This window comes from Crinia signifera, chromosome 8 (genome assembly GCF_055691185.1).
Source record: "Crinia signifera chromosome 8, ASM5569118v1, whole genome shotgun sequence".
Classification (NCBI taxonomy): Eukaryota; Metazoa; Chordata; class Amphibia; order Anura; family Myobatrachidae; genus Crinia; species Crinia signifera.
The window spans coordinates 66,771,645-66,796,949 of record NC_139224.1 but is presented as its reverse complement, the minus strand read 5'-3'; the positions used below and the strand labels follow the sequence as shown (position 1 = coordinate 66,796,949).

The 25,305-nt window shown below is 42.2% G+C and overlaps 1 protein-coding gene across 2 annotated transcripts in view; it reads left to right on the top strand.

The window, feature by feature from the left end:
• Nucleotides 1-25,305, top strand: part of PICK1 (protein interacting with PRKCA 1) — a 61,012-nt gene that overhangs the window by 27,673 nt on the left and 8,034 nt on the right. For both annotated transcript variants that reach the window (XM_083156624.1, XM_083156623.1), the window contains 4 exons: nucleotides 2,666-2,728; nucleotides 4,231-4,364; nucleotides 6,683-6,775; nucleotides 20,663-20,713. In XM_083156624.1, the coding sequence (XP_083012750.1) occupies nucleotides 2,666-2,728; nucleotides 4,231-4,364; nucleotides 6,683-6,775; nucleotides 20,663-20,713 (341 nt within the window). The remainder of the gene's footprint in view (nucleotides 1-2,665; nucleotides 2,729-4,230; nucleotides 4,365-6,682; nucleotides 6,776-20,662; nucleotides 20,714-25,305) is intronic.

Here is a 25,305-nt window from a genome sequence, read left to right as displayed (position 1 = left end):
CACATTCAAATCTGGTTTTCATCCATCAAATTGAGTCACAAGGGCATGGGGCTATCTCATCTCAATTATGCCTTTTATCCGTAGACCTTCCAAATTTGCAGCTCTTCTAATTCTTTCAGGCAATGGGCACTCTGGGTCAACCCCCCTGACTCCCCAACAGCCCTTCCACTTGTCTCTAAACCATGACTAATTGCCTGATTATCAGAGGCCCGCATGACTTCTGGGTCTGGGTGCCGTCGGTTTTCACTGGGACGCACCACCCTGAGCTTGGCTGCCCTGTTAAGGTATATTTCTATGTGAGTCTTTTTCCAAAAAGAAATATATATTATACAGGGTTATAGAGATATTACTTTGCAGCCCCATGTGATACGAAATAGCTGACCTATACTACCCAATCCCCCAGTGTGGATTACTTTGGAACGCAGGTGACCCGCACACTTCCGGGTGGGGGTGCCTTTGGTAAACACTGATGGCCTCGCACGCTGTTAGAAAGCGTTGTGCTAGCTGCGGACAGGGATCCCGGCGGTCCAGGTAGTGTGCTTTATGCATCTGTGTATGTTATATGGTGTTTGTTTTTTTGTTCCGTTTGTCTTTGGCTAGATAGGGAACGGTATCAGTCATCTATTGGCAGAATGGTGTGTTAAGGGGAGGTCCAACACATCTGATAATTAATGATCTCTGATTGGCTAAGGTATAAATAGCCTATATGGCATTCTCAGTGTATGCTTGGCTCGCTGTGGTGACACAATTGAAAACCTGTAGCTGTCTTGAAAATGGCCCTCTGGGGTTAAAACGTTGAAAATGCTTATTTGCCTCGAAGATTAAAGAGCAATTTTACCTGCTGTGGTGGTGAGTGCCCTCTCTGGCCTAAAAAAACGGACTCTAGATATCTATATCTAGGTATATGTGTGTGTGTGTATATGTATGTGTATGTATATGTATATGTATATATATATATATATATATATATATATATATATATATATATATACACACACACACATTATATGAATGTATATAGAGAGAAAGAATACCCAGCGCAAAGTCCTTTTACATGTTTTTGATAACAAACGGTCCAATATTGTCCTAATATGTGCATCTTTTCACGGATCCCACCACGTATCCAAGATGTATGCTTGCAAAAAGAAATGAAGAAAAGCGCACCAGTGAACATATGAATGTAAAAATTTTACTTAATATGTCTGAACACGTACATTGGGGTTTAAATGGTTAGCTTGCCATAGAACAATCACAGTTGTTCTCAGTGCGTGAAGATGACATACGGATGAAGCTCAGGAAGTCGTGGTCAGTGAGCAGGATCCAACACGCTGGCAGCCACTCGCCGGGAGACACTGGAGGATGGATCGGACCAACAGAAGGGACGTCACCATGTCGGATTGAAGAGGCCTCTTCCTTCCCATCTTGGCATGTTTTTTGTTAAGGCCCCCATACACTATGCGTTTTGGGCCCCATTTCACCCTGTTCTGGCATATTGGGCTGAGAAATTGGGTGAAATCGGGCCAAATCGCATGTGTATAACATCTGATCCAAACCAATACAGGGTTCCCTGCACATTGGACAGGCTGCACATATAAGATAAATTGTATGTGCAGCTGCCATTGGCAGCTTTTTAGCTCCTGCGATGTATCGCATCTGATCAGGTGCGCAGGTGTCTTAGAAACATAGAATTTGACGGCAGATAAGAACCACTTGGCCCATCTAGTCTGCCCCTTTTTAAAACATGTTACCTCAAACCATATTTGATCCTTATTTTTTTGTAAGGATATCAATATGCCTATCCCAAGCATGTTTAAATTGTACTACCACCTCTGATGGTAGGCTATTCCACTTATCTACTACTCTTTCTGTGAAGTAATTCTTCCTCACATTTCCCCTGAATCTTCCTCCCTCTAGTTTCAGTGCATGTCCTCGTGTTCTGTTGCTCCTCTTCCTGTGAAGAATGTCTCCCACCTCTACCTTGTTAAAACCCTTGATATCTTTGAAAGTTTCTATCATGTCCCCCCTTTCCCTTCTCTGCTCTAAAGTATACATATTAAGATCTTTTAATCTTTCCTGGTATGTTTTGTGATGTAGGCCATGCACCATTTTAGTTGCCCTTCTTTGTACAGTCTCTAATGTATTTATATCCTTCTGGAGATATGGCCTCCAGAACTGAACACAATACTCTAGGTGAGGTCATACCAATGACCTATACAGTGGCATTATTACTTCTTTCTTCCTACTGCTGATACCTCTTCCAGTGGTGCCGCACCGCTGGTACACGCCTTTCTGCAGAGCAGAAAAGCACTCGCCCGGAGAGGCGCACTCACCAACTTTATTTCCTGCTGCAGTGGTGGGCAAGAGATTTTAAATTTCCCTTTCAAATGAATGGGCGACCACTGGCTGATTGAGAGAGCTCTCTCAGCCAATAAGCAAGCGCCCATTCGTTTGTAAGAGTTTTTTTATTTATTTTTTTTAATTCTCCTGCAGCTCCCCGCAGTTCTTACATGAAAAACATCACATGCGATTTATCGCATTTAAAAAAAATGGCATATCAATTGCCAGATCGGCTGTTGTGAGCCATCGCAGGGAGCTCAGGGGAAATTGGGTCCAACTTGTCCTTAATGGTCTTTTTTTTTTTTTTTTTTTTTTTTTTTTCTTCAAGGTATGATGGAACACACCAAACGTCTATTGAGAGCATTCTTTGAACTTTCTCAGACACATAGGGGTAAGGATTATCTCAACAATATATGTATATATTTTCTATAAGCATAACCTCTGATTTTGGAGTGATACCGTCTTAGGGGGTTCTATGGGAGCAGTCTGTGTCATTTCATGTCATTGCTTTTTTTAGTTGGATCAAGAAAAAGGGAAGATTGTTGGTAATTATACTCTTGTCACTATAACCATACCTCCCAACATGACCCTCTCCAGGAGGGACACATTGCTCTGTTTCTGTTGGGGAAAACTTTGCTGGAGGGTGGGGGGGCTGCTACATCCACTGATGCTGCAGGTGCCGGGAGGAGTGGGCTATGCCATTGACGGCTATGAGCATTGAGAGCAGACTTCAATGGGTGCAGTGGGAGCTGCGGGCCAAGGAAACGGCTCAGGGTTATAGCAGCTGCACCCTCAGTAGTTATGCCACTGCTGTGAATGCCCTCCCTCAAGCAATAATACTTTTTCTCCTAGCCTCCAAATTTTCAAGCATTACCTGAAAGCTAAACTCTTCAGGCAAGCTATCAAACTGCCCTTTTCTTTGTTTGTTATTAACCTTTCTTGTATTATTTCTGTTTTGTAACGCACAATGGAATTTACTGGCGCTATATAAATAATTGCTAATAAATAAGTAGAAATGTTTGCCTGAGTGGGAAATTATGAGGGCAACACATCATTAGCCCAGTTCTATCCCATTAGCCCTGATACAAGCACTTACTGGGAATTTAATTTCACTTGCCTCAGGCAAGCAAAACCAAATCCACTATAAACTCATAGGTCCATGGCTTTTCGTGGATCCTAATGCGTTTTCACCTGAAAACAGTTTTTTTTTCCCCCCAAAAAAGAGCTAGAATTGGATAGCCCTATAATGACCATCAGGCGAAAGTAGCGTTAGTAGTGGACAATTGGATACCCCCCTAAGTCTTCAGGTCATTGCTTTGAAATAAGTATCAGATCTATAATGTAGTTCATAATATTTGCTGTCCAATTAAACCTTTCTTATAAAAGGCTATGGAGTAGATTTATTAAGCTCAGTGAAGTGATAAACTGTCTGGTTTTTATCACCGGCCAATCAGCTCCTACCTGTCATTTTTCAAACCAAGCCTGGAACTTCACAGTTAGGAGCTGATTGGCCGGTGATAAAAAACAGACAGTTTATCACTTCACTGAGCTTAATAAATCTGCCCCTATGTTCTGTGCATTTTTCAAATTTACATTTGGTAAGTTAACACCATTAAGGTTTGCTATATCCCAAATTAATAAATGAAGTCTGTAAATATCTGAAGTTCAGTCTTAAGGTGCCCATACACTAGTAAGATTTATCTTTAGATCTGGCTGGTTGGAACAAAAACATGGTTATGGATGAGTGACAGTTTGTCAGTTTTCCAGCATTTCCAAGCAAATGGTCAACTGTCATTTGCTCTCATCCATAACCATATTTTTGTTCCAACCAGACAGATCTGCAGATAAATCTGCGTGTGTATGGTCATCTTTAATCTTTTATTACTCCCCCAGCTTTTGGTGATGTGTTCTCTGTCATTGGTGTCCGGGAGCCCCAACCTGCAGCAAGTGAAGCTTTTGTCAAGTTTGCTGATGCACATCGTAGCATTGAAAAGTATGGCATCACCCTTTTGAAAACTATAAAACCGGTGAGTGATCAGTTAATAAATTACACGTGTGATTAGAGCTCTTTCAAGAATGCAGGATGTTGACGTTATATTAAAAGTGCTTGATGTAAAAAAATCTATTTCAGTTCATTTTAAGTGTGCGTTGGGGGGGGGGGGGGGGGGCGGGGGATTAAAAATTAAACCTCAATGAGGATGGCCATGTGTATAAAAATCATGATTTCCTGTTGTCAGTAGTTACAATAGATTAACTCTTGTCTAATATAAATACCAGTCACTCGTGTCTTTAAGAAAATCCAAGTAAGGTAGTAGTCCATTTTCTTCTGTGGTTTCAGGGCCCCCCATACATTAGTTCGACTTGTGCTAACGACAACTCACACCTGATTTCCCCGGCAGTCCCCTGAGAGGGTTACACACAATTAGTTTTTTATGTGGTAAATCATATGCAGGGAGTGGCGGTGGGCAGGGCACACCAGCAAGGACAACAGAGAGCTGGGAGCCAAGCCAAGCTGCAAGAAAAAAAAAAGCCCATACATTTGTATTTTTTTTTTTGCAGCTTGCCCCCGCCCATCGCCTCTGTGTCCGCTGCCCGGCTTCCCCTGCTCATCTCTCTGGTTGGCTCGCGGCATCCCCCGCCTGCTGCTTCTCTGCATCCCCCACCCAGCTCTGGCTGCACATAAGATTTTGCAAATCTTATGTGCAGCCTGTCCGACCTCCCGACTCCAATCCGATGTACACATGCGATTTGGGCCGATTTCACGGCCTGATCCATCCGAATCGGGCGTAATCGTGTCCAAATCGCATAGTGTCTCCTTTTGTAAAGCGCAACGGAATATGCTGCGCTATATAAGAAACTGTAAATAAATAATAGTGTATGGGGGCCTTTAAATTTTCATCAGTCCAGGTGACACAACACTGAGATGATGCAAGCTGTAAATGCGTTGGCTAAAAACAGAATTTAATTAGGTATAAATTGTGAATACAAATGAAGTTAATATTTTATTTTCATAACTTCTTACATTTTTCATAATTATTTTCTTTGTTTTAACAGACACTAAGGTGGGTGGGCTGAAACTGAAATCTAAATTGCAGTGTAAAAATAATGCAGCCAGTATTTACCCTGCACAGAAACAAAATAACTCACACAAATCTAACTCTTTCTATACATGTTACATCTGCTCCACCTGCAGTGCACATGGTTTTACCCATTTTCCGAACAAATTTGTACTCAGAATAAGGCCCAAAGATTTTTTTTTTTTTTTGCAGTATTGGGGTCCTTATGCATGAGGTAGTTTTAAGTTAGTTAGAATCTTATGATCTGAATTATAATAAACTTGACCTTTTTAACTCTTCATTTATATCAGGAAACCAAAGAAATCAACGCTGACTCTGCGGGTTCAGGGCCCTGCAGTGTACTTACATGGAGGGAGGGGGGACTTCAATCAGTGCTGCCCTGCTGGGTTCATGGCCCGTACTGCACTTACACAGAGGGAGGCGAGAGATGAAGCCGCTTCTTCTGCAGATTCCGGCAGTGTAGCTGAGCCTGCAGTAGTGGCACTGTAGAAGCACAGTCAGTCAGCGTCCATCAGCTGCGCAGCTCTGGCACCGCTATACGAGTGGTTCCCAACCCTGGTCCTCAAGTACCCCCAACAGTGCACATTTTCCAGGTCTCCACACAGAATCACAGGCAAAATAATTAGCTCCACCTGTGGATATTTTAAAATGTGTCTAAATAATGAGGGCACCTCCAAGGTGACCCGGAAAACATGCACTGTTGGGGGTACTTGAGGACCAGAGTTGGGAACCACTGTGCTATACTGTAGGCTCAGCTACTTACACTGCCAGAATCTGCAAAGCTTCACCTGCGTCCTCCCTGCATGTAAGACACTAGTACTAGGCCCAGAATATGGCGACACAGCGTTGATTTTAGTCCCTCCTCCCTCATGTAAGTGCACTGCCGGGGGCATCTGGAAGAGGTGACAGCCACTTAACGCTCTGACAGACCCTTCTGTTAAGCGGCTGTCACACCTTCCAGGTGCCTCTGCCATGATAACACGCTGCCGATCTATTTTGCTTATATCAGCTGTCAGCTCAGCGGCAGGGCGCAGACAAAAGGGCAAGGTGCTTTCAGCACATTAAAAATCGAGCAGGGTGCGGCACCCTGCAAAACAAGGCTAGCGGGAACACTAGATAAACTTTTAATATCATTTTGTGAATTAATATTGCATATTTGCATTTGGTGCACAGAACTGCAGAAACCCTGTTTTGCTTGATGTATGCAGTCCAATAAACACTTTAAATTTATTATGATTTTCTTTCTCACATTACATTTCTTCCAACAGATGCTGAATGATTTAAATACCTACCTTAATAAAGCCATTCCAGACACTAAATTAACAATCCGAAAATACCTTGATGTGAAATTTGAATACTTGGTAAGATGTATTTCATGTATGTCATTTATGCATTTTGGAAAATGTATGTTTGGCTGTAGCAAGGAGGGGTTGGTTAGTGTGTTTTTTCTTCTGAGTTTTATCCAAACACCTATTGGCACAAGCATCTTTGCACACTTCTAGTTCCATGATGAAAGGTTACTATATGTATACCTTAATTGAAGTGAAACTACATCTAGCTTTCGAAGCATTTGCTTATATATTATATATACCATATCACTTCACTCCCTGTTGAAACTAACTACTCCCCCTCCTCCAGAAAATGCCTCTAGTTCTTCTGGGGACAGATTCTCCTCGTGGCGATGTGACATCAGCTTTAGGGATGGATTCTGTATGAAATCCCGATGGTCAAAATACCGACAGCCATTGACAGACAGTCAAAGTCCCGACAAGGTCAAAATACCGACATTTAAAATCCCGACAAGGTCAAAATAGCGACATATAGAATTTAGACAGGTGAAAAAGTCAACATGACTTTCGGTCGACATGGGTTTTTCAGTTGTTTTTTTTTACTCAAATGTCGACATGGGCACAGTTGGAAGTCAACCGCAGCCCCTCGCATTGCTCGCTTCGCTTGCGATGCTTCGGGCATGGTGCCTCGCTGCACTCGGCAAACTATTTTATTCTCCCACCACGCCCTAGTGGATGGTAGGGCATGAAATACCGCCTGTCGGCACATGTCGGGTCAAAAAACTGTAAAAAAGCCCATATCGACCTGGTTCACCGAAAGTCATGTTGATTTTTTCACCCATCTACATCTATATGTCGGGATTTTAAATGTCGTTTTTTTTTGCCTTTTCGGGATTTTGACCATGTCGGGTTTTTTGACCTTTTCGGGATTTTGACCGTCTGTCAATGGTTGTCGGTATTTTGACCTTCGGGATTTTGACTGCATCCCTTGGGGACGCTCTGCACAGGTCTCCCCTGAGCTTCCATTTGTAATGGGACCATTGGTGTATTCACAGGGTGACAATCAAATTGTACCCCATTATGCTGCTTTCTTGTGTCAGCTTTTCTTTCAAGGGGTAAATCCCCATTTAACGCCTTTTTCCGAGCCTCTGGGATGCAGTACAGCAGGCATTCCCAACCACGGTCCTCATGGCACACCAACAGTGCAGGTTTTAGTGATATCCAGGCTTCAGCACAGATGGATTAATCAGAATCACTCAGATACTAATTAAGTCACCTGTGCTCAAGCCTGGATATAACTAAAACCTGTACTGTTGGTGTGCCTTGAGGACCGTGGTTGGAAAAGCCTGCAGTACAGCCTCTGCTTATTTTCAGCCTCCCGCTTCTGCATAGGTAAGGGACTCGGCTAACGTGATGGCAGGTCTCCCTGGTGATCTGGCGAATACAGCACCATTTAATAGGCCCCGGCCAAAGTTTTGAGACTCGGCAAACTGGAGGTTCACTCTCCACCAGAAACAGTAGCTTTAATTGGTGGGATGGCTGACCGCTCAGACACCAAGTCTCTAAAGCCTGGGAAATTGTGCCCCAAAATTACTGGGTAAGGAAGTTTTGGGCCAACAGCTGCTATTACATCATACCAGCTGCCCCTTAAGCCAATCCTAATGCGCACTCTTGAGAACCTCTCAGTGGAACCATGGATGCACAGCACTTTTACAGAAACTGGTAGGCTCTCGGTTACCCTTTGCAACACAGCCTCAGACACAAGTGTCAACTCACTACCTGTATCTACTAATGTAGGAAATTCACGACCCCCTAACATAACGGTTTCCCAGAATAGGGAAGGTTGCATAGTCAGAGGTACCATGGTCCAGGAAACCGGGTAAACTGATCCCATTCTGGCAGCGCTACAGTCTCTCTGATGTTGGATGGCTCCTTAGCCCTTTACAGGGCAGCTCTGACCAGAGAAATTTATCACTCTCTGCTGAAACTAACCCTGTTTCACCACAATAAATAAATATATATTCTGATGCCAGGAGTGTGAAGTGGTGATTAGTAGGAAGTGTATTGTGTAGAAAGGAGGTAAGGTGATAGTGGTTGATTGCTTTTAGGTTAACAATATTGTCAATCAATAGTGTTCAATATGTATGACATATTCAGTGTACATTGAGGTTAATGTCTATGAAACACACTTCATGAAACTTCATTACTTTGCAAACTACAAATATCAGCATTCAGCCCCATACACACTGGGCAATATAAGCGATATCGCTCATTATATCACCCAGTGTGTAAGCGCTGTACGATGGCTGATGCTTACTCCTCTGTCGTCTGTGCATGCACAGATGATGGAATAGACCATAAATGATTGCTGCAGCATGGTTATGCTCCCCCCTGTTGCTGCTTGTGATGCTGGCACCATGCAGGGTCCCTGCTTCCACCGATAATGGCAGCAGCGGGGATCGTACACTGTTTACACACCAGAAGAGAATAGAAATGAGTGTGCGTGAGTATTAATACAAGCACACTAAGGATCTGATTCTGGTTCACTCGCAGAAGCAAATTATCTCAGATGGGGCAGATGTAACATGTGCAGAGAGAGAGTTAGATTTGGGTGGGTTTGTACTTCAAACTGATATCTATAATGCAGTGTAGAAATAAAGCAGCCAGTGTTTACTCTGCACAGAAACAAAATAACTAAAATAACTGAAACGTAACTCTCTGCACATATTACATCTGCCCAACCTACAGTGCACATGGTCGGTCCTATAGACTTCTGATGGGTGGGGCATCCGAGATGGCCGCATCTTATCATCGCTCCTTCTGAGGGATCTGTAGACTGAGAATTTCTTTCTTATCCCCGGAGTCTGGCTGCTGTGTGCGGGCCGTTTTATTTAGCTTGAGGACATCGAGCAACATTATTCAGCTCCACAGTGGGGAGTTAGGTGGAACAGCACTGCAGCAAAAACATACCCTCGGACCAGCAGAGAAGTGGGGAGGCGGGAGCTGATGTGAGTGCACGCCATGCTCGGCGGCTGTGTGGAGAGACTCTGCTGGGAGACAGGTGGTTGGGCGCCCCCCGGCTACCTCGCCGCGAGAGACTGTAGCGGCTTGAGCCTTGGCATCCTTGCTCCGGACACCGTTGCAGTTGACGGCTTGTGGCGGGGAGAGAAGGAGTCACCGCGCTGTGAGGGTGGTCCCCCCCTGCCTTCAGACCAGGAGCAGAGAGATAGGGGATGGCCGGGGCTGGTGATTGTCGTGTTTTGGCTGTGGGAGCATAGGGGAAGCTCCCGTCCGGCAGCAGAGTGCTGCAGTCCCCTCCAACCCTGACCCGATACGTCGCCACGAAGATCCCTGCTACCCTTAGACGGTATATGGCTGGGGGCAAGGGGGATTGGAGCTTCAGCTCTCCCCACGGCAGCTTACATGCTCTATTGAGTGGCAGAGAGAGAGGATCTTGCTAGGACACAGAGAAGCCTGTAATTGATGCCCTGCTGAAAAGATCTAGGAGCACAAAGAAAACAGCGAAATTGTTGCCAATGGAGGTCCTGATAACTGTTATGCACCAGCCGATGAGCTCTTGGGCTCTATTTAGCTCCTAACACCGTTGTCCGGAGAAATGGTGAGCTTTTCCCCTGATTCTTTTATTTAAGGCTGTAGTTGATGCATCCGTTGGAGATTTGTTTCTGGATACTGCTGAGACATTTGAGGTTCACATAGGCCTAGAAGCCTTTATAGAAGTCAAGAGTGTGCTACAGACAACTTGTAAACTATTTTTGATCCACTTTTTGGTAGGGTTTAGAACACTAGTTTCATAACTCTTCAAACACATTTGGATTGTTGATTGAACTGGATATTTGATTTTTTTTGGGGGGGGGGGGGTCAGATCATTAACAGGAACAATCAACTATACTTTCATATTTTTTTTGTGTGAACGTTTTCAACAGAGTCTGGTTGAACTTGATTGTTGGGGGACTTTTATAATATCCTATTGGGACAAGGTATTGAAAGGACATCAACCTATGCAGAATTAATTTTGTGAGGGCTTACGTTTTTTTTAGATTATTTTATATATATATATATATATATATATATATATATATATATATATATATATATATATATATATATATATATTTTATATATATATATTTATATATATATATAAACAGAAAAATGTATACAGGTAGAGAAGGGGGGTAGAGGGGAGAGAAAGGGAAGGAAGGGTAATTATTAACCTTCACATATTGGTAAAATATAGTACCAAATAAATTATACAGCCCATTATCGGAGGTCTTACACTTTCAATAGTTCGGTAGGAGGGAGGGGAAGAGGAACGAAGGGGGAAAAAAAGGGAAGAAAAGTTTTCCTCTTGGTGGAGGTAATTCTAAAATAAAATATAAATAATATATAAATAATACACATATACTACACGAGGTGTAGGGAATAACACAAATATAGTACACAAGTTTTTTTTTTTTTTCCTCTTTTTCATTTTCTTTCTGATAATGGGATACGTCCTTCTAGGCTAGGATATTGTATAGAGCAACATCTTTAAAGTTTAATCATACATCTGGGGGATGGAAAGATATCTCGACCGATCGACTAATTCTGGTAAATCGGTACGAGACTCTCCATCAACTATGGTACGTAATAAGCCCTTCGGGTCTAAGACAACCTCATCTCAGGGATCATCAAGTATGCTCAATACTACGGGGAATACACCCACAGAGCAAAGGGTTATAGTGGCACCTGCCTCTATAGCAGATATGGTAGAGGCAGTGACCCATGCCTTTCTTCCCCAAATTGATAAGAGGCTATCCAGGCATCGTTGGAAGCCATTATTAGTAAGGTGGATTCAAACACCTATAGAATAGCTATGTGGGAACAAAGGCTTAGTGACGCTAAAGATCGGGTATATGATCTTGAGCAAACGGAGGAAACCCAAACAAATCTTCAAAAACAGATGGGGACACCACTTCTGGATTATCTATGTGTCAAAATTCCACAGGCTTTGAATATGGCTATTGATCAATCAGGGTTACAAATTGAGAGAGCTCACAGGATAGGCCTGGAGAGAAAAACTAGCGAACGACCACATCCAGACATTGCTCGGTTTCTTGATTGTAAAAGCAAGGATAAACTATGGATAGCATCAAGAAAACAATCTCAGCTATCTTTAGAAGGTGTATGAATAATGATTTTTCAGCATTGGTGGCTCAGAAAAGAAAGGTCTTTTCTCCGGTGTGTAGTCACCTTGCTGAGAATAACATTAGGATTGCATTCTTTTTTCAGCTAAATTGCGGGTAGATATTGATGTACAAGGTCAATTTTTTACTGACCCGGAGAAGGCTAAAGCTACATTTTTGAGTTCCCCAAAACAACAACAACCCCCCCCCCGTTAAGAACATTGATTATATTTTAAATATGTGGGAATACCCATGCATATTCTTTTCTATGTTTACTTATTACACTTCTAACGGAATGCACTTCCAGGATATGGAGGTTGATTCCTTAATGTTTGGTGTGAAAATATTGAAAATTGAAGGCTGTAGTTTTTTTTTTTTTTTTAAATCAAATTAACATAATGAACAGGTTGATATTAAACTTCTTCTTTGTGATGCTTTTCACAAAGATTTTTTTTTTTTTTAATAATATTGAGATTATTCTGAAATTATTTTATTGTAAAAGGAAAGGTCTCCTAGCCTCCATTGTTTGGCCCTATCTCTCTGTAGGCTGGGGCAGAGAAAGGCCAACATTTATGGAATCTCTTGTACATTTTTATCTTACACCACTTAATGTCATCTCAGACATCTCATGGTGGGGTTACACTTTCTTCGTCTCCAGGTTTTAAAGTAATTTCATGGAATGTGGGAGGGCTTAATACACCTATTAAAAGAAAGAGGATATCATCTTTTTTTTTTAAACGGTTAGGTGTACATATTGCTTTGCTTCAGGAAACACACTGGAGAGCTGGGGATGATTCCACTCTTAGGGATGGTGTGACACAGGACTGTATCTCTGCCCCTTTTTGTTCAAAATCATGAGGTGTCGCTATAATATTTAGTCGTAATCTTCAGTATGAAATCGTAAACCAATATCAAGACTCTAGTGGTCATTTCATACTGTTAGATATTATAATCTCTATTGTTAAATACACTTTATTTAATGTTTATGCACCAAATAATCCCTCTACTTTTTTCACCGAGTTGACATACTTTTTAGCTCAAAGAGATATGTAGGGTACACACCAGGACGACCCGCTCACGATGCACATCGTGAGCGGGTCGTCAGTGACTCGTCCGACCCGCTCACGGTGATGCGGGGGGGCACGACCCGCTCACGATGTGCACCGTGAGTGGGTCCGATCCGATGGCGACCCGCACCCGGCTGTATGGTCATCATTGAGATCCTACCTGCAGCAGGTAGGATCTCAATAACGACTGACCGACCCGCGGGACCGCGCATCGGATCGGTATCGGTCCACACCAGGATAGAAAAGGGCCCAATCACCACCCAATCTACATCCAATTGGTCGGAATTGGATCTAGATTGAGGGGATCGGGCCCTAGTCGTCCTGGTGTGTACCCAGCAATACTCCTAACCTCATTGTAGGGGGCGACTTTAATAGAGTAGATGAGCCTTTGATAGATAAATTCCTTCCGCCTATCTTGCCTCCACCTAGTTCCTGGCAAATTGTCAGTAAATTTAAATCCTCACATAATCAAATTGACCCTTGGCGTTTAATTAATCCGACAGACCATTCTTACACTCATTTATCAGCAGTACATAGAACATTATCAAGAATAGATTATATCCTTGTCTAAACCTAATAAAGATCCCCAACTAGTGTCCTCCTATAGTCCTATTACTCTTTTGAACTTGGATTTCCAAATTCTAGCAAAACTGATGGCCAATAGGTTGCAGTATATCCTTCCTGACCTATTAACCTCAAACCAACTGGGATTTGGGAAAGGGAGACACTCAGTTAAAGGTATTTGAATGGCCGTAGCAACCACGGTTATCTCCTCCAGAGACCCTACCACCTCCAATATGTTGTTGAGCCTTGATACTTACAAGGCGTTTGATACGATTTTGTGGCCGCATCTAGATGAAGTCCTTATGCGAAGAGCATTTGGACAAAATTTCATAGGCCTTATTCGTTACTTCTATACCGCCCCAAAGACATCTTTTCTTCTTAATGGAGTAAAAGGAGAGGCCTTACAAATGTATAGAGGAACAAGACAGGGGTGTCCTTTGTCACCCCTATTATTTAATTTATCGCTTGACCCCTTTTTTTTTTTTTTTTTTGTATTCTTTATTAAATTTTCCAACGATATAACAATCAATACACATACACAAATCATACAATCCCATACTCTACAATACAATACACTTAAAAAAAAAAAAAAAAAAAAAAAAACATATGACATACAAACAAGTACCAATGGTTACACTAACCTTTAAGACTATTTAATTTTTACTTTTAAGAGGGAGAAGAAACGAAAGAGCAGCCCTCTGGCACTCCTAGTTATTCCAAATTTGACTTAGCGTGATATGATGGAGGAATCAAGCTCATTATATCATTATATTTAAATGCATCCCCTAAAGCTAACATTCTACACCTACTAAAGCAGTATACAATCTACAGTGCATAAGTGCTGAAACCTACAAAAAAAAAAAAAAAAAAAAAATTGCGGTGTCATATTTAACAGGGTTCATTTCCCTAGAAAGACATTGCTTCTCCCCAAGTCAACCCTTCCTATAACAATAATCACAACAGTAAAAGTAATGTGCTTAAATATTAAAGTGCATAGAACAATATTTCATTTATCGTTTCTCATAAAGTGCATAGTGCACCCTCGCAATCTACATACAATTGACCCCGTGTACAAACTATTGTGACAATTCTAATATATCACTAATGATACAATTTAAACCCCTTTTAGCCCAACCACCCCGCCCCCCCGCCCTCCATCCGGTCCCAGTAAGAGAGCCGCCCCAATAATCATCCAAATTACCCATCTGGGCATCATCAATTCCTCAAACGCCCCCTGCAACTGTACCATTCAATATATACACACAAGTTATAGTGAAAAAATAAAAAAATTGACTAACAAGACAGAAAGGATTCCTTTTTACCAGTGTAATGAGAGATCATATGTGCCCAAACTTAATCTATTCAGTAGGTGCCTTATAGTAGCTTGACTGTTGCCAGTACCCCCACACCTTGGCAAACTTGGTACCTTTCCTGCGAATCATGTAAGTATATTTCTCGTGATAGCATGTGCTATTCATTAGTGCCACCCAATCCTCCACTTTAGGGCCCGTCGGTGCCATCCATTGTCTCGCTATTATCATTTTTGCTATTGCTGCGGCGTTTTTAACACATGGCGCCCACTCCGCCTCATTCCTCCCCCCAGTTCCCAATATCAAATTAACCATACCAAGGGATGGGCCTGGGACCCCCAACGTCCTTAATATCCTAGTGCACTCCATCCAAAAAGAATTTATAACATCACACTGCCAAATAAGATGCAGCAGGTAGGATCTCAATAACGACTGACCGACCCGCGGGACCGCGCATCGGATCGGTATCGGTCCACACCAGGATAGAAAAGGGCCCAATCACCACCCAATCTACATCCAATTGGTCGGAATTGGATCTAGATTGAGGGGATCGGGCCCTAGTCGTCCTGGTGTGTACCCAGCAATACTCCTAACCTCATTGTAGGGGGCGACTTTAATAGAGTAGATGAGCCTTTGATAGATAAATTCCTTCCGCCTATCTTGCCTCCACCTAGTTCCTGGCAAATTGTCAGTAAATTTAAATCCTCACATAATCAAATTGACCCTTGGCGTTTAATTAATCCGACAGACCATTCTTACACTCATTTATCAGCAGTACATAGAACATTATCAAGAATAGATTATATCCTTGTCTAAACCTAATAAAGATCCCCAACTAGTGTCCTCCTATAGTCCTATTACTCTTTTGAACTTGGATTTCCAAATTCTAGCAAAACTGATGGCCAATAGGTTGCAGTATATCCTTCCTGACCTATTAACCTCAAACCAACTGGGATTTGGGAAAGGGAGACACTCAGTTAAAGGTATTTGAATGGCCGTAGCAACCACGGTTATCTCCTCCAGAGACCCTACCACCTCCAATATGTTGTTGAGCCTTGATACTTACAAGGCGTTTGATACGATTTTGTGGCCGCATCTAGATGAAGTCCTTATGCGAAGAGCATTTGGACAAAATTTCATAGGCCTTATTCGTTACTTCTATACCGCCCCAAAGACATCTTTTCTTCTTAATGGAGTAAAAGGAGAGGCCTTACAAATGTATAGAGGAACAAGACAGGGGTGTCCTTTGTCACCCCTATTATTTAATTTATCGCTTGACCCCTTTTTTAGATTATTACGGAATAATATAAGGATCAAAGGCATTACAATTAAATGTACAGCGTTTGCAGACGATATGGTTCTATATTTGTCTGATTCTAAATCATCCATAGCTCATTTACAGTCTTTACTGCAAGATTTTGGAGATATTTCAGGGCTTCAAGTTAATCCAGACAAATCAATAGCTATGTATTTGAGACCTGGATACACCCGCCCTGTTTGCCCTTCTTTGGTGCCATTTTCCTGGGCCAGAAAATCTTTTTAATATATAGGTGTTATGATTTCTAAAAACCCTTCCTCTCTATACCACATTAATATTTCTAAATATATTGTATCCTTGTCTAAGGATGTGGCAAGGTGGCGTCATCTCCAACTCTCCTACCTGGGTAGGGCTAATATCCTTAAAATGATAACTATCCCAAGAATACTATATTTATTACAATCACTTCCTCTTTTACTTACAAATGAAGATATAAAAAAAATTAATTCAAGCTTTGTTAAATTTATTTGGAACCATAAACGTCATAGAATTGGTTTATGGAGGCTTCAGCAACCTATTTATAATGGGGGAATTAATTTTTTACATTTAACAACATATAATTATGCAGCACTGTTTCGTCACCTCAGAGATTGGATCCGTAATACAAATATTTATACTGAAAGCAAAATAATTATTAGGCGCTTGTCGAGAGGAAGGGTGGAGAATGAGGGTTGGAGGGATAGGGATAATTATCCCTATCCCTCCAACCCTCATCCTCCACCCTCCCTCCCGACAAGCGCCTAATAATTCTTTTGTTTTCAGCAAAAAACACCCCGCACTGTATAGTTAATTCATTTTGGGCTGCTCCACCACAAAGCGCAATATCGTTTGGGAAACCCCCAAAAGCTGCAAATATTTATACTAACTTCTTTGGAAGAGGGTTTTTTACAAAATGTAAATCTGGTTTCATTTCTGCAGATCAGCAAATTCCAATGGAGATCAGGGAGAATCCATTGCTCTGGAGCATCCGTAGGCTTTGGCACATCTTGAGACATAAGAATGGGTTGAACGCCCATAAATCCCTTTTTCTCCCTTTTCTTAAAAACCCTGAGTTTCAACAAGGTTTGGCCTCTAATCCTTTTTTTTATGGTCTACTAAGGGTATAACCCCTATTATGCTGCTTTCAGACCGCATAACTGGCTTTGACCCTGTATTTGAAAACGTTTCCAAAAACGGGTCTGCCAGATAAAACCCCTTTCACACCGCAGCTCTTAAACGGTATATTACCGTTTAAGTGCCGATTTTTTGACACTGGCAGACCCGTTTTTGGAAACTTTCCAAATACAGGGTCAAAGCCAGTGCAGCCTTCAGCCCACCCCTCCGTGCAGCTCCCCCCCCCCTTTTCTTATAAGAAAAGTGACTTTTGTAAAATGGCTGCCCCCATACGAAAGACAGTTTTTTTAAAACAAGTTTTCCTATGGGGCAGCCATTTTCTGAAAGACACTTTTTTTCATAAGTGCTTCCGACCATACTGAACTGCAGTGCCGGGATCCACAACGGAGGTACCGGCTGCACGGGGGTAGGTCGACACGGGGGGGGGAGGGGTGTCGACACGGGCGCGGGGCAGCTCCAGTACTGTGAATATTTAATGAGCGCTTATTAAATATTCACTGCGCTGAATTTAGGACCCAGCTCATTGGCTGGGTCCTAAATACCGTTTCAGACCCGATTTTGAGCCTAAAATACCGGTTCTGAAACGGGTAGGACCCTGCATTTTAACCGGTTAGAAAAAACGGTATTTTCTAACCGGTTAAGTGGTCCTGCACCTTTCAGACCGCACAGATTACCGTTTTAAAACGGTAAAAAACGGCAATATACCGTTTACAAAGTGCGGTCTGATAGGGGCATAACTTACATTATAGATAACATTTCTAAAAATATTTTTACATTTACTCATGCAGCTGATATTTGACTTTATAGCTCCCTTTCCTTTTGCTTATTTTCAAGCACAGCATTACATAAGACAGGTGGTTTGCACACTTACAAAGACTGGAATAATACCCTAGACCGGGTTTTAATTTATCCTAACCCAGATTGTAAAGCAATATCAAGACATTATCATTTTTTACGTGATATAGTAGATTACAATTCCTTGAGTTCTGGTTTGCCTCAATGGAAGCGTTATTTTCCTGATATCATGGTGGATTCTCTGTTGAAAAATCTTTGATTCCTGGTGTATTATCCCAGTAAGCTCATATAGGGAATTATTTTTAAACATTCATCATAGAACTTATATTAGTTCACAGCGTAGTTCTATGATGAATTCTTCTCAAAATCATAGATGCTCAAAATGTCAAGTCGACAACACAGACCTATTTCATTGTTTATGGTTATGCCCAAAAATTAAATATTTTTGGCTCAAGGTGTATAAATATGCAGTAGACAATTTGTTAAACAATGTACCTTTCACACCCGAATGGGCTATCTTTGGCATGATACCCCAAGGCCAAAGAATTTCACGAGGAGGCTGCAAACTTTTAATAATTCTCAGTTCAGTTGCCAAAAAAATTATTCTCCAGGTATGGACCCAGTTTGAGTCTCCCCCTTTCTCATTGTTTAAGGAAAAGTTATTCCATATATTCTGGATGGATTGGATGGAAGCTTCTAATCATAAGGAGTCTAGGGTTGCTTTTTTTAACTCTGGGAGAGCTATATTTTAACTCTCCCCGATTCAATGAAACTATTAATTATTAAGTGCTTTTCAAACACGTCTTGGTATTTAACACGATTGATTGCTAATGATTTGCCACTTTAGGAAACCATAGGTTTTGGGCTTCAAGAGACCTTTCCTTAAAAGAAAAAAAGAAAAACAACCTGTATTGTTCACATTAATGCAAATTACATTGTTTGCTTCTTTAATTTGATGTTCGTAAATTTTGATTGTGTATTGTTTATGAAATTTTGAACCGTGTATATATACTTTAGTCTTCTAATAAAGAAAGAGAAATGGAAAAAAAAAAAGAGAGAGAATTTGCTTTTGCAAGTGAACCAGAATCAGGCCCTAGATTAAAGGGTGCCAGGATCCTGTTAAAACACAAATTCTTAAACTTGGACTCGTTTTAACCCTTTGAGTGCCAAGTGAATTTGTCAAAATTGGTGTGAAAATTGCAAAAATTTTTATTCATCATAATGACCAGTAATATTTGCCTTATATAGGAAATATCATCTTATTTTACATAACATTTTTTATTGACCATGTGCTGGACTAAGATCACTGTGATCAGTCAGACTCAAGGACCACACACACTGGACGCCCTTGAGCTGAATGCAGCTCCGTTTACTCATTAGAGCTGCTTTCAGTTCGAAAACCTCCCAGTGTGTAAGGGGCACTGTTAATCGATGATCTGCGCTCCCACATTATTGCTGGGATGGCCGCTCAACTGCTGGTATTACCAGCAGGTGAGAGGCGGAGAGGCCAACTTTCCATAGCGTCAACAGAGAATCCACCATGAAAATCCCTGAAATGGGCGAAAAACATTCAGTGTGTATGCACAGAGCGTTTTTCATCCTATCCATTTTCTCCATCATCTCTCACCATACACGCTGTGCGAAAATGCCCAGTGTGTATGGCCCTTAAGGAAGCCACCGACCTAGAGAGATGGAGAAACAAATACAATATATACAAGTGTCTCATGCAAAAATATTTTAAGTGAAATACTGTATATTAAATTTACCTTTTTATTATCTTGTATCGGTTTTTGCTAGAGTACCCTGTACAGCTTTTTAAAGTAATTTCCCTGTACCTGTTTTATATGATACCTATATACCTTTGAGCTTTACTGAGTAAATAAATTATCTTGTGATCTATATGATAAGTTAAAAGTAGCAGTTTTTGAATGATCTTTTCTTTTATCCTTAATTCTACCTCCTTCTGTACCTCTATCATCCCCTTTCCCCAGGGTATAAGCACCGTGAACATTTATTGTTCCTTCTAGGAACTGTAGCGGCCAGGACGCTGCTGCAAAGGGGCAGTGTAGTGGGGGTGGACGTCACTGTTGTGTGCAGTTTTGGGCTGCCAATGTCACTAAAAGGGGTGTGCCCGGGCCGTGCCATCACTTAAAGGGGTGTGCCCAGGCTGCACCGTCACGAAAACGGGCGGGCCTGGACGTGCCGTCATGAAAAGGGGCGGGCCCTGCCGCCGCCGTCACTAAAGTTTCTGCACTGCCGGGGAAGGGCCAGGCATCGCCATCTATGGTGGCGTTGGGCTTCCGCGTGCACACCGGCGGGGTCAGAGGCAGGCTCTTTTAGCGGGGCACTGCTAGAGGGGCAGGGCGCAGTGCCCCGCTAAAACAGCCTAGCGGGAACACTAAACACAGCCAAAATGCACCCTTTTAACTAAGGAGAGGGCTGGGGTTATTGATGTTAAGTGGCCAAGTATTTTACATTGAAAGTGGACTTTTACTGTTATTTAGAATGGAAATGTTTTTATGGTCTTCATTTTAAAAGCAGTAATTGCTTTTTCTTCAATACATAAAGAGTATTGTATTTAATATTTACAATTTAATGTCTTTCAGTCATACTGTTTAAAAGTGAAAGAAATGGATGATGAGGAATACAGCAGCATAGTAAGTATAATCGTAATTCTCTACATACCTAATGTGTAGTGGGGACATGCATAAATATGCAAAAAGCAGATATAAAAAATTGGGAGGCTTATATGTTTGTCGTTATTTGTCACTTTCTTTGTGCTACAATTCTCTATAGGGTCTTGGTAATAGTCATCTCTTTTACTACATGGGAAGCCTCTAGAAGAAGTCTGAGCACGCTAATTTTGAAAACTGCTGTACGAATTTTTGTGCAGTTGCATGATTATGTAGTGCAGTTCCCGAGGAAGGTTTATGTATATTAACCATCAGCCTATCCCGTATGGGAGCCATGCAATAAAGACGTTTTGTGTATCACGTCAGGGCAGGGCCAGGCAATGAGTGTATGAGAAGACTCAGCAAGGGGCGGGGTGGCTCGGTGACATCAGTGCACCTGGTAACAGCCATGGGCTGGACTCTCCCTCTCTTGCTGCTGCCAGCACTCAGTGTCCGTGAAAGGAGGCAGCACTGCTGCTGGGAGAGAGGTGGATGCGGTGGTGGTGTCTCTGGCTGTGGTATGGAGAGCAGCCGGGAGCTGGTTAGGGGAAGGGGCCAGAGTAGAGGAGCCCTGGGCATCGCAGTCTATGTTAGCCCATCCACTTGCAGGGAGTGGATGGGCTCCCCTTCCCGGCAGCATGGGTGAGTATCCGGGACATCAGGCCCTGAAGATGGGAGGAGGCTAGTGGCTGTTATGGGGACACATACCTGAGGGGGGTGCCTTTATTTCTTTTTTGTTTAGAAACATCACCATTCTTAGATAAAATGTACCCCTGGGAGGGATACGGTCACTAGGTCTACAAGCATTGGGTCCAAAAGCATTAGGTCGACATGCAGGAAGGTTGACATGACTGAAGGTTGACATGGGTTAGGTCAACACAAGTATTAGGTCGACATGGGGAAGGTCGTCAGTCAAATGGTCCACGTGGTGTTTTTCACTTTTTTTTGTGCTGACAGGCGGTATTTCATGCCCTACCATCCACAAAGGCAGGGATGGGGAACCTATGGACCTCCAGCTGTTGTTGAACTACACATCCCAGCATGCCCTGCTACTGTTTTGTTATTTGTCCATGCTAAAACTGTTGCAGGGCATGTTGGGATGTGTAGTTCAACAACAGCTGGAGGGTCGAAGGTTCCCCATCTCTGTACTAGGGCGTGGTGGAGGATGAAATAGTGTGCCGAGCGTAGTGTCGAAATTCTGGACAAAAAAAAAAGTGAAAACCCCCATTTCGACCTTTTCACTGTTGACCTTCCCCATGTCGACATAATGCTTATGTCGACCTAACGACCTGTCGACCTTCAACCATGTCGACCTTAATGAAATCATGAAATTGTTAGCATCACTGAGGTCATTGGTTCAATTCCCACCATGGCTCTAACTGTGTGCTGTGTGTATATTCTCCCCGTCCTTGTGTGGGTTTTCATCAGGTAATCTGGTTTCCTCCTATAATCTAAATTATAGTGGTAGACTAATTAGCTCCAAAACAGTACTGTATGTGTGTTTGTTACCGTGTGGTAGAGAATGTAGATTGTAAGCTCTCCTGGGGAAGTGACTGATGTGGATGGACAAATATACTCAGATAATGTGTAAGCTATATAAATAACTGGTATTAATAACATAATAATATCAAAAAGAAAACTACACCTAGGTACAATTATTGCAAATATCAGAAGGTTGAAATATCTACAACATAAATAAGCAACCATCTGTGACATTAATATTATTATGTTATTAATACCAGTGGATGAGTACTAGTTGGCTCAGACTGAACCCAGATAAAACAGAGGTCCTTATGATAGGACCTCAACATCAAAGGACAAGGCGGCAGCATAGCCAACCAACTGGACTGACACTTGGGGGTACAGAATTACAAAACACTGATCATCTTGGCGTGGTGCTGGATGGTGGCTTGACACTTAAAAATCAGATTTCAGCCACAATCAAATCCTCATTCTTCCATCTGAGGAACATAGCCAGAATCAAGCACTTCATTCCCTCTGAAGATCTGCCAAAAGTCATACATGCATTTGTATCATCTCAATTGGATTACTGCAATGCCCTCTACCTTGGTCTCCCAGCAAAAGAATTGTACCGCTTACAGCTGGTACAAATCACAGCTGCCAGGCTGTTAACCAACCAGCCCCGTTCTAGCCACATAATGCCCATTCTATATTCCCTTCTCTGGTTGCCTGTAAGAAGGCGAATCATCTTCAAGATTGGCTTACTGTGTTTGAAATCCCTACATGACCAGGGCCCAAGGTACATGAAGCAGCTTCTGATTTCATATTTTCCTACTCTATCACTGCAATCTGTAGATAAAGGTCATTTAGCAGTACCTAGAATCTCCCGTAATTCATCTGGGGGTCGAGCTTTTAGTCATGTGGCTCCAACTCTATGGAACTCATTTGCCCGCACAGTTCGAGAGGCCTCTACTCTAGAATCCTTCAAAAATAAACCCAAGTCTTTCCTGTTTACTCAAGCATTTCCATAATGTCCCCTTAGTATCTCCATGCACTCTGTATTTTCTGAAAAGTTTATTTATTTAAAAAAAAATTTTTTTTTGTATTTCATTGTTTTTGTCCTATATTATGTTGATTCTATCTGTTAAGCGCCTTGAGTCCTATTGGAGAAAGAGCGCTATATAAATAAAATTATTATTTTTATTATTAATAATAATTATATTAAAGAAAATTTGAATAAATAGGAAAATGTTACTTTTGTGTGCCCTCCCATTGCACACAACCCCACCAGGATATGATGTCTCAAGCCCTCCCCCAATATTTAAGTATACAGTTATTTTTTAATATATAAAAGTACAAAACAGGGCGGAAAGGGCATGTAAAAGCTGCAGATAGATAGCTGCAGATGTCTCAAGCCCTCCCCCAATATAGAAAGATAGCTGCAGATGTCTCAAGCCCTCCCCCAATATTTAAGCACACAGTTACATTTTAATATATAAAAATCATTCATGCCCTACCACTGCATTAATCAAACATAGGCCCCATCCATGTGCTGGGAATGCAAACCTTGGCTAAAGTCAATGTTTTAACTGTATATTGACAGTATACAATCAACTCTATTTGAGAGTCCTAGGTCAAAAATACAAATTTTAGGAAGATATTTAAAATCAAATGCCACTGTTCATCCTCCATTGGGCACAAATCCTCCATCCATTTAAAGGGGTGTACACACGCTTCGATTTTGGCAGGTTGTCGATACGATTTTGCTTATAGAAGCAAAATCGAATCGAAATCGAACGGTTTTTAAGACGCTTTTGATCTGCATTTGATTCAATGCGCGCTCCTGTTTTCTCTATATCGAAAAGAAAAGTAGACTGTGCAGGCAAGGAAATATCGAATTCGATCCAGTAAATTAAATGTGTACAGTGTTCCTTGAATTCAAATCGATATCGAATGCAAAAGTGTGGATCAAATGTGAAATTGAATGGAAAGCAAATGCCAACTCGAAAGGGGGTGGAATTGAGTAAATCAAAAGCAAATTGAATCGAAAGTAAACACCTTTAGTCTGAGGAGTGTTAGAGTATAATCTGAATTAACAGTAAGGAGATAGGAGTAAACTCTAAAAAAATCTGTTTTCCTCTGCTAGACTTTTGCAACATGGTTTTAGGAGGATCGATATAAACCACAGATAAGTACAAAACAGGGCAGAAAGGGCATGTAAAAGCTGCAGATAGTGGAAAAACATAAAGTTCAGCACCTCAAATTCAGTTTTAGAAACCCCAATGCTATACAAATGCCCAAGGGGCAGTGGCGTAACAACGCCACTGTTGTGTGCGGTCCCAGGCCGTGTTGGCTTGGGGGAGCCAGCACCTTCATGGTCTGTGGGGCGCAGTGCAGCCAGTGTCCCCCGCCACGCTCGTTTAGGATCTTTTTAAATTAATGCTGCTGTAGCCCTCGCACCTGGAGATAAAGCTGCTGTGTCTGCTCATTGATTCCTGCACACATGACAGTGCAGGAGCCCCAGCAGCAGCGGGCGGGCCACGGATGCCATGCAAAAGACTGCCTGGGTGGGACGCAGCAGCACACCACCACTATTCTACATGCCCAAGCCCCTGAAATACTTTCTGTGGCATCGAATGTCAGTTTTTGGAGCAGCAGAACGCAACAGCCTGCTCTGAGGCTCAGCAGCAGCCCAGCCCCCGTCTCCTTCAGCTCTGCTCTGGAAGCTTTTCCTGCTTGTCAGCTGCAGACTTTTTGTGTAAGGTCACTAAGGTGAGGGAGAATTAGCACTTCAGTTCCCAGCAGAACTGGAGACTCTTTACTAAAGGTCTGCGTTCCCACCTTCTCTCCCCTCCACACACCACACAGACCAGATCTGGGCTGCTGCAGGATACTGCCAGTAATAAACAAACATGTTATCAGTTGGATTTATTGAACACACACACACACACACACACGTAGCTACTGTAAGCAGAACTAGATAATTCTACCTTTAAAAATGATGTTCCCAGTGCACTGTGCCCCCCCCCGCTGTCATTTATGATGTGATGCTGCCGCGTCACCCAAATTGAGGTCCCCACCATGGCCCATCTACCCAACAGAGGCTGTAGTTTATC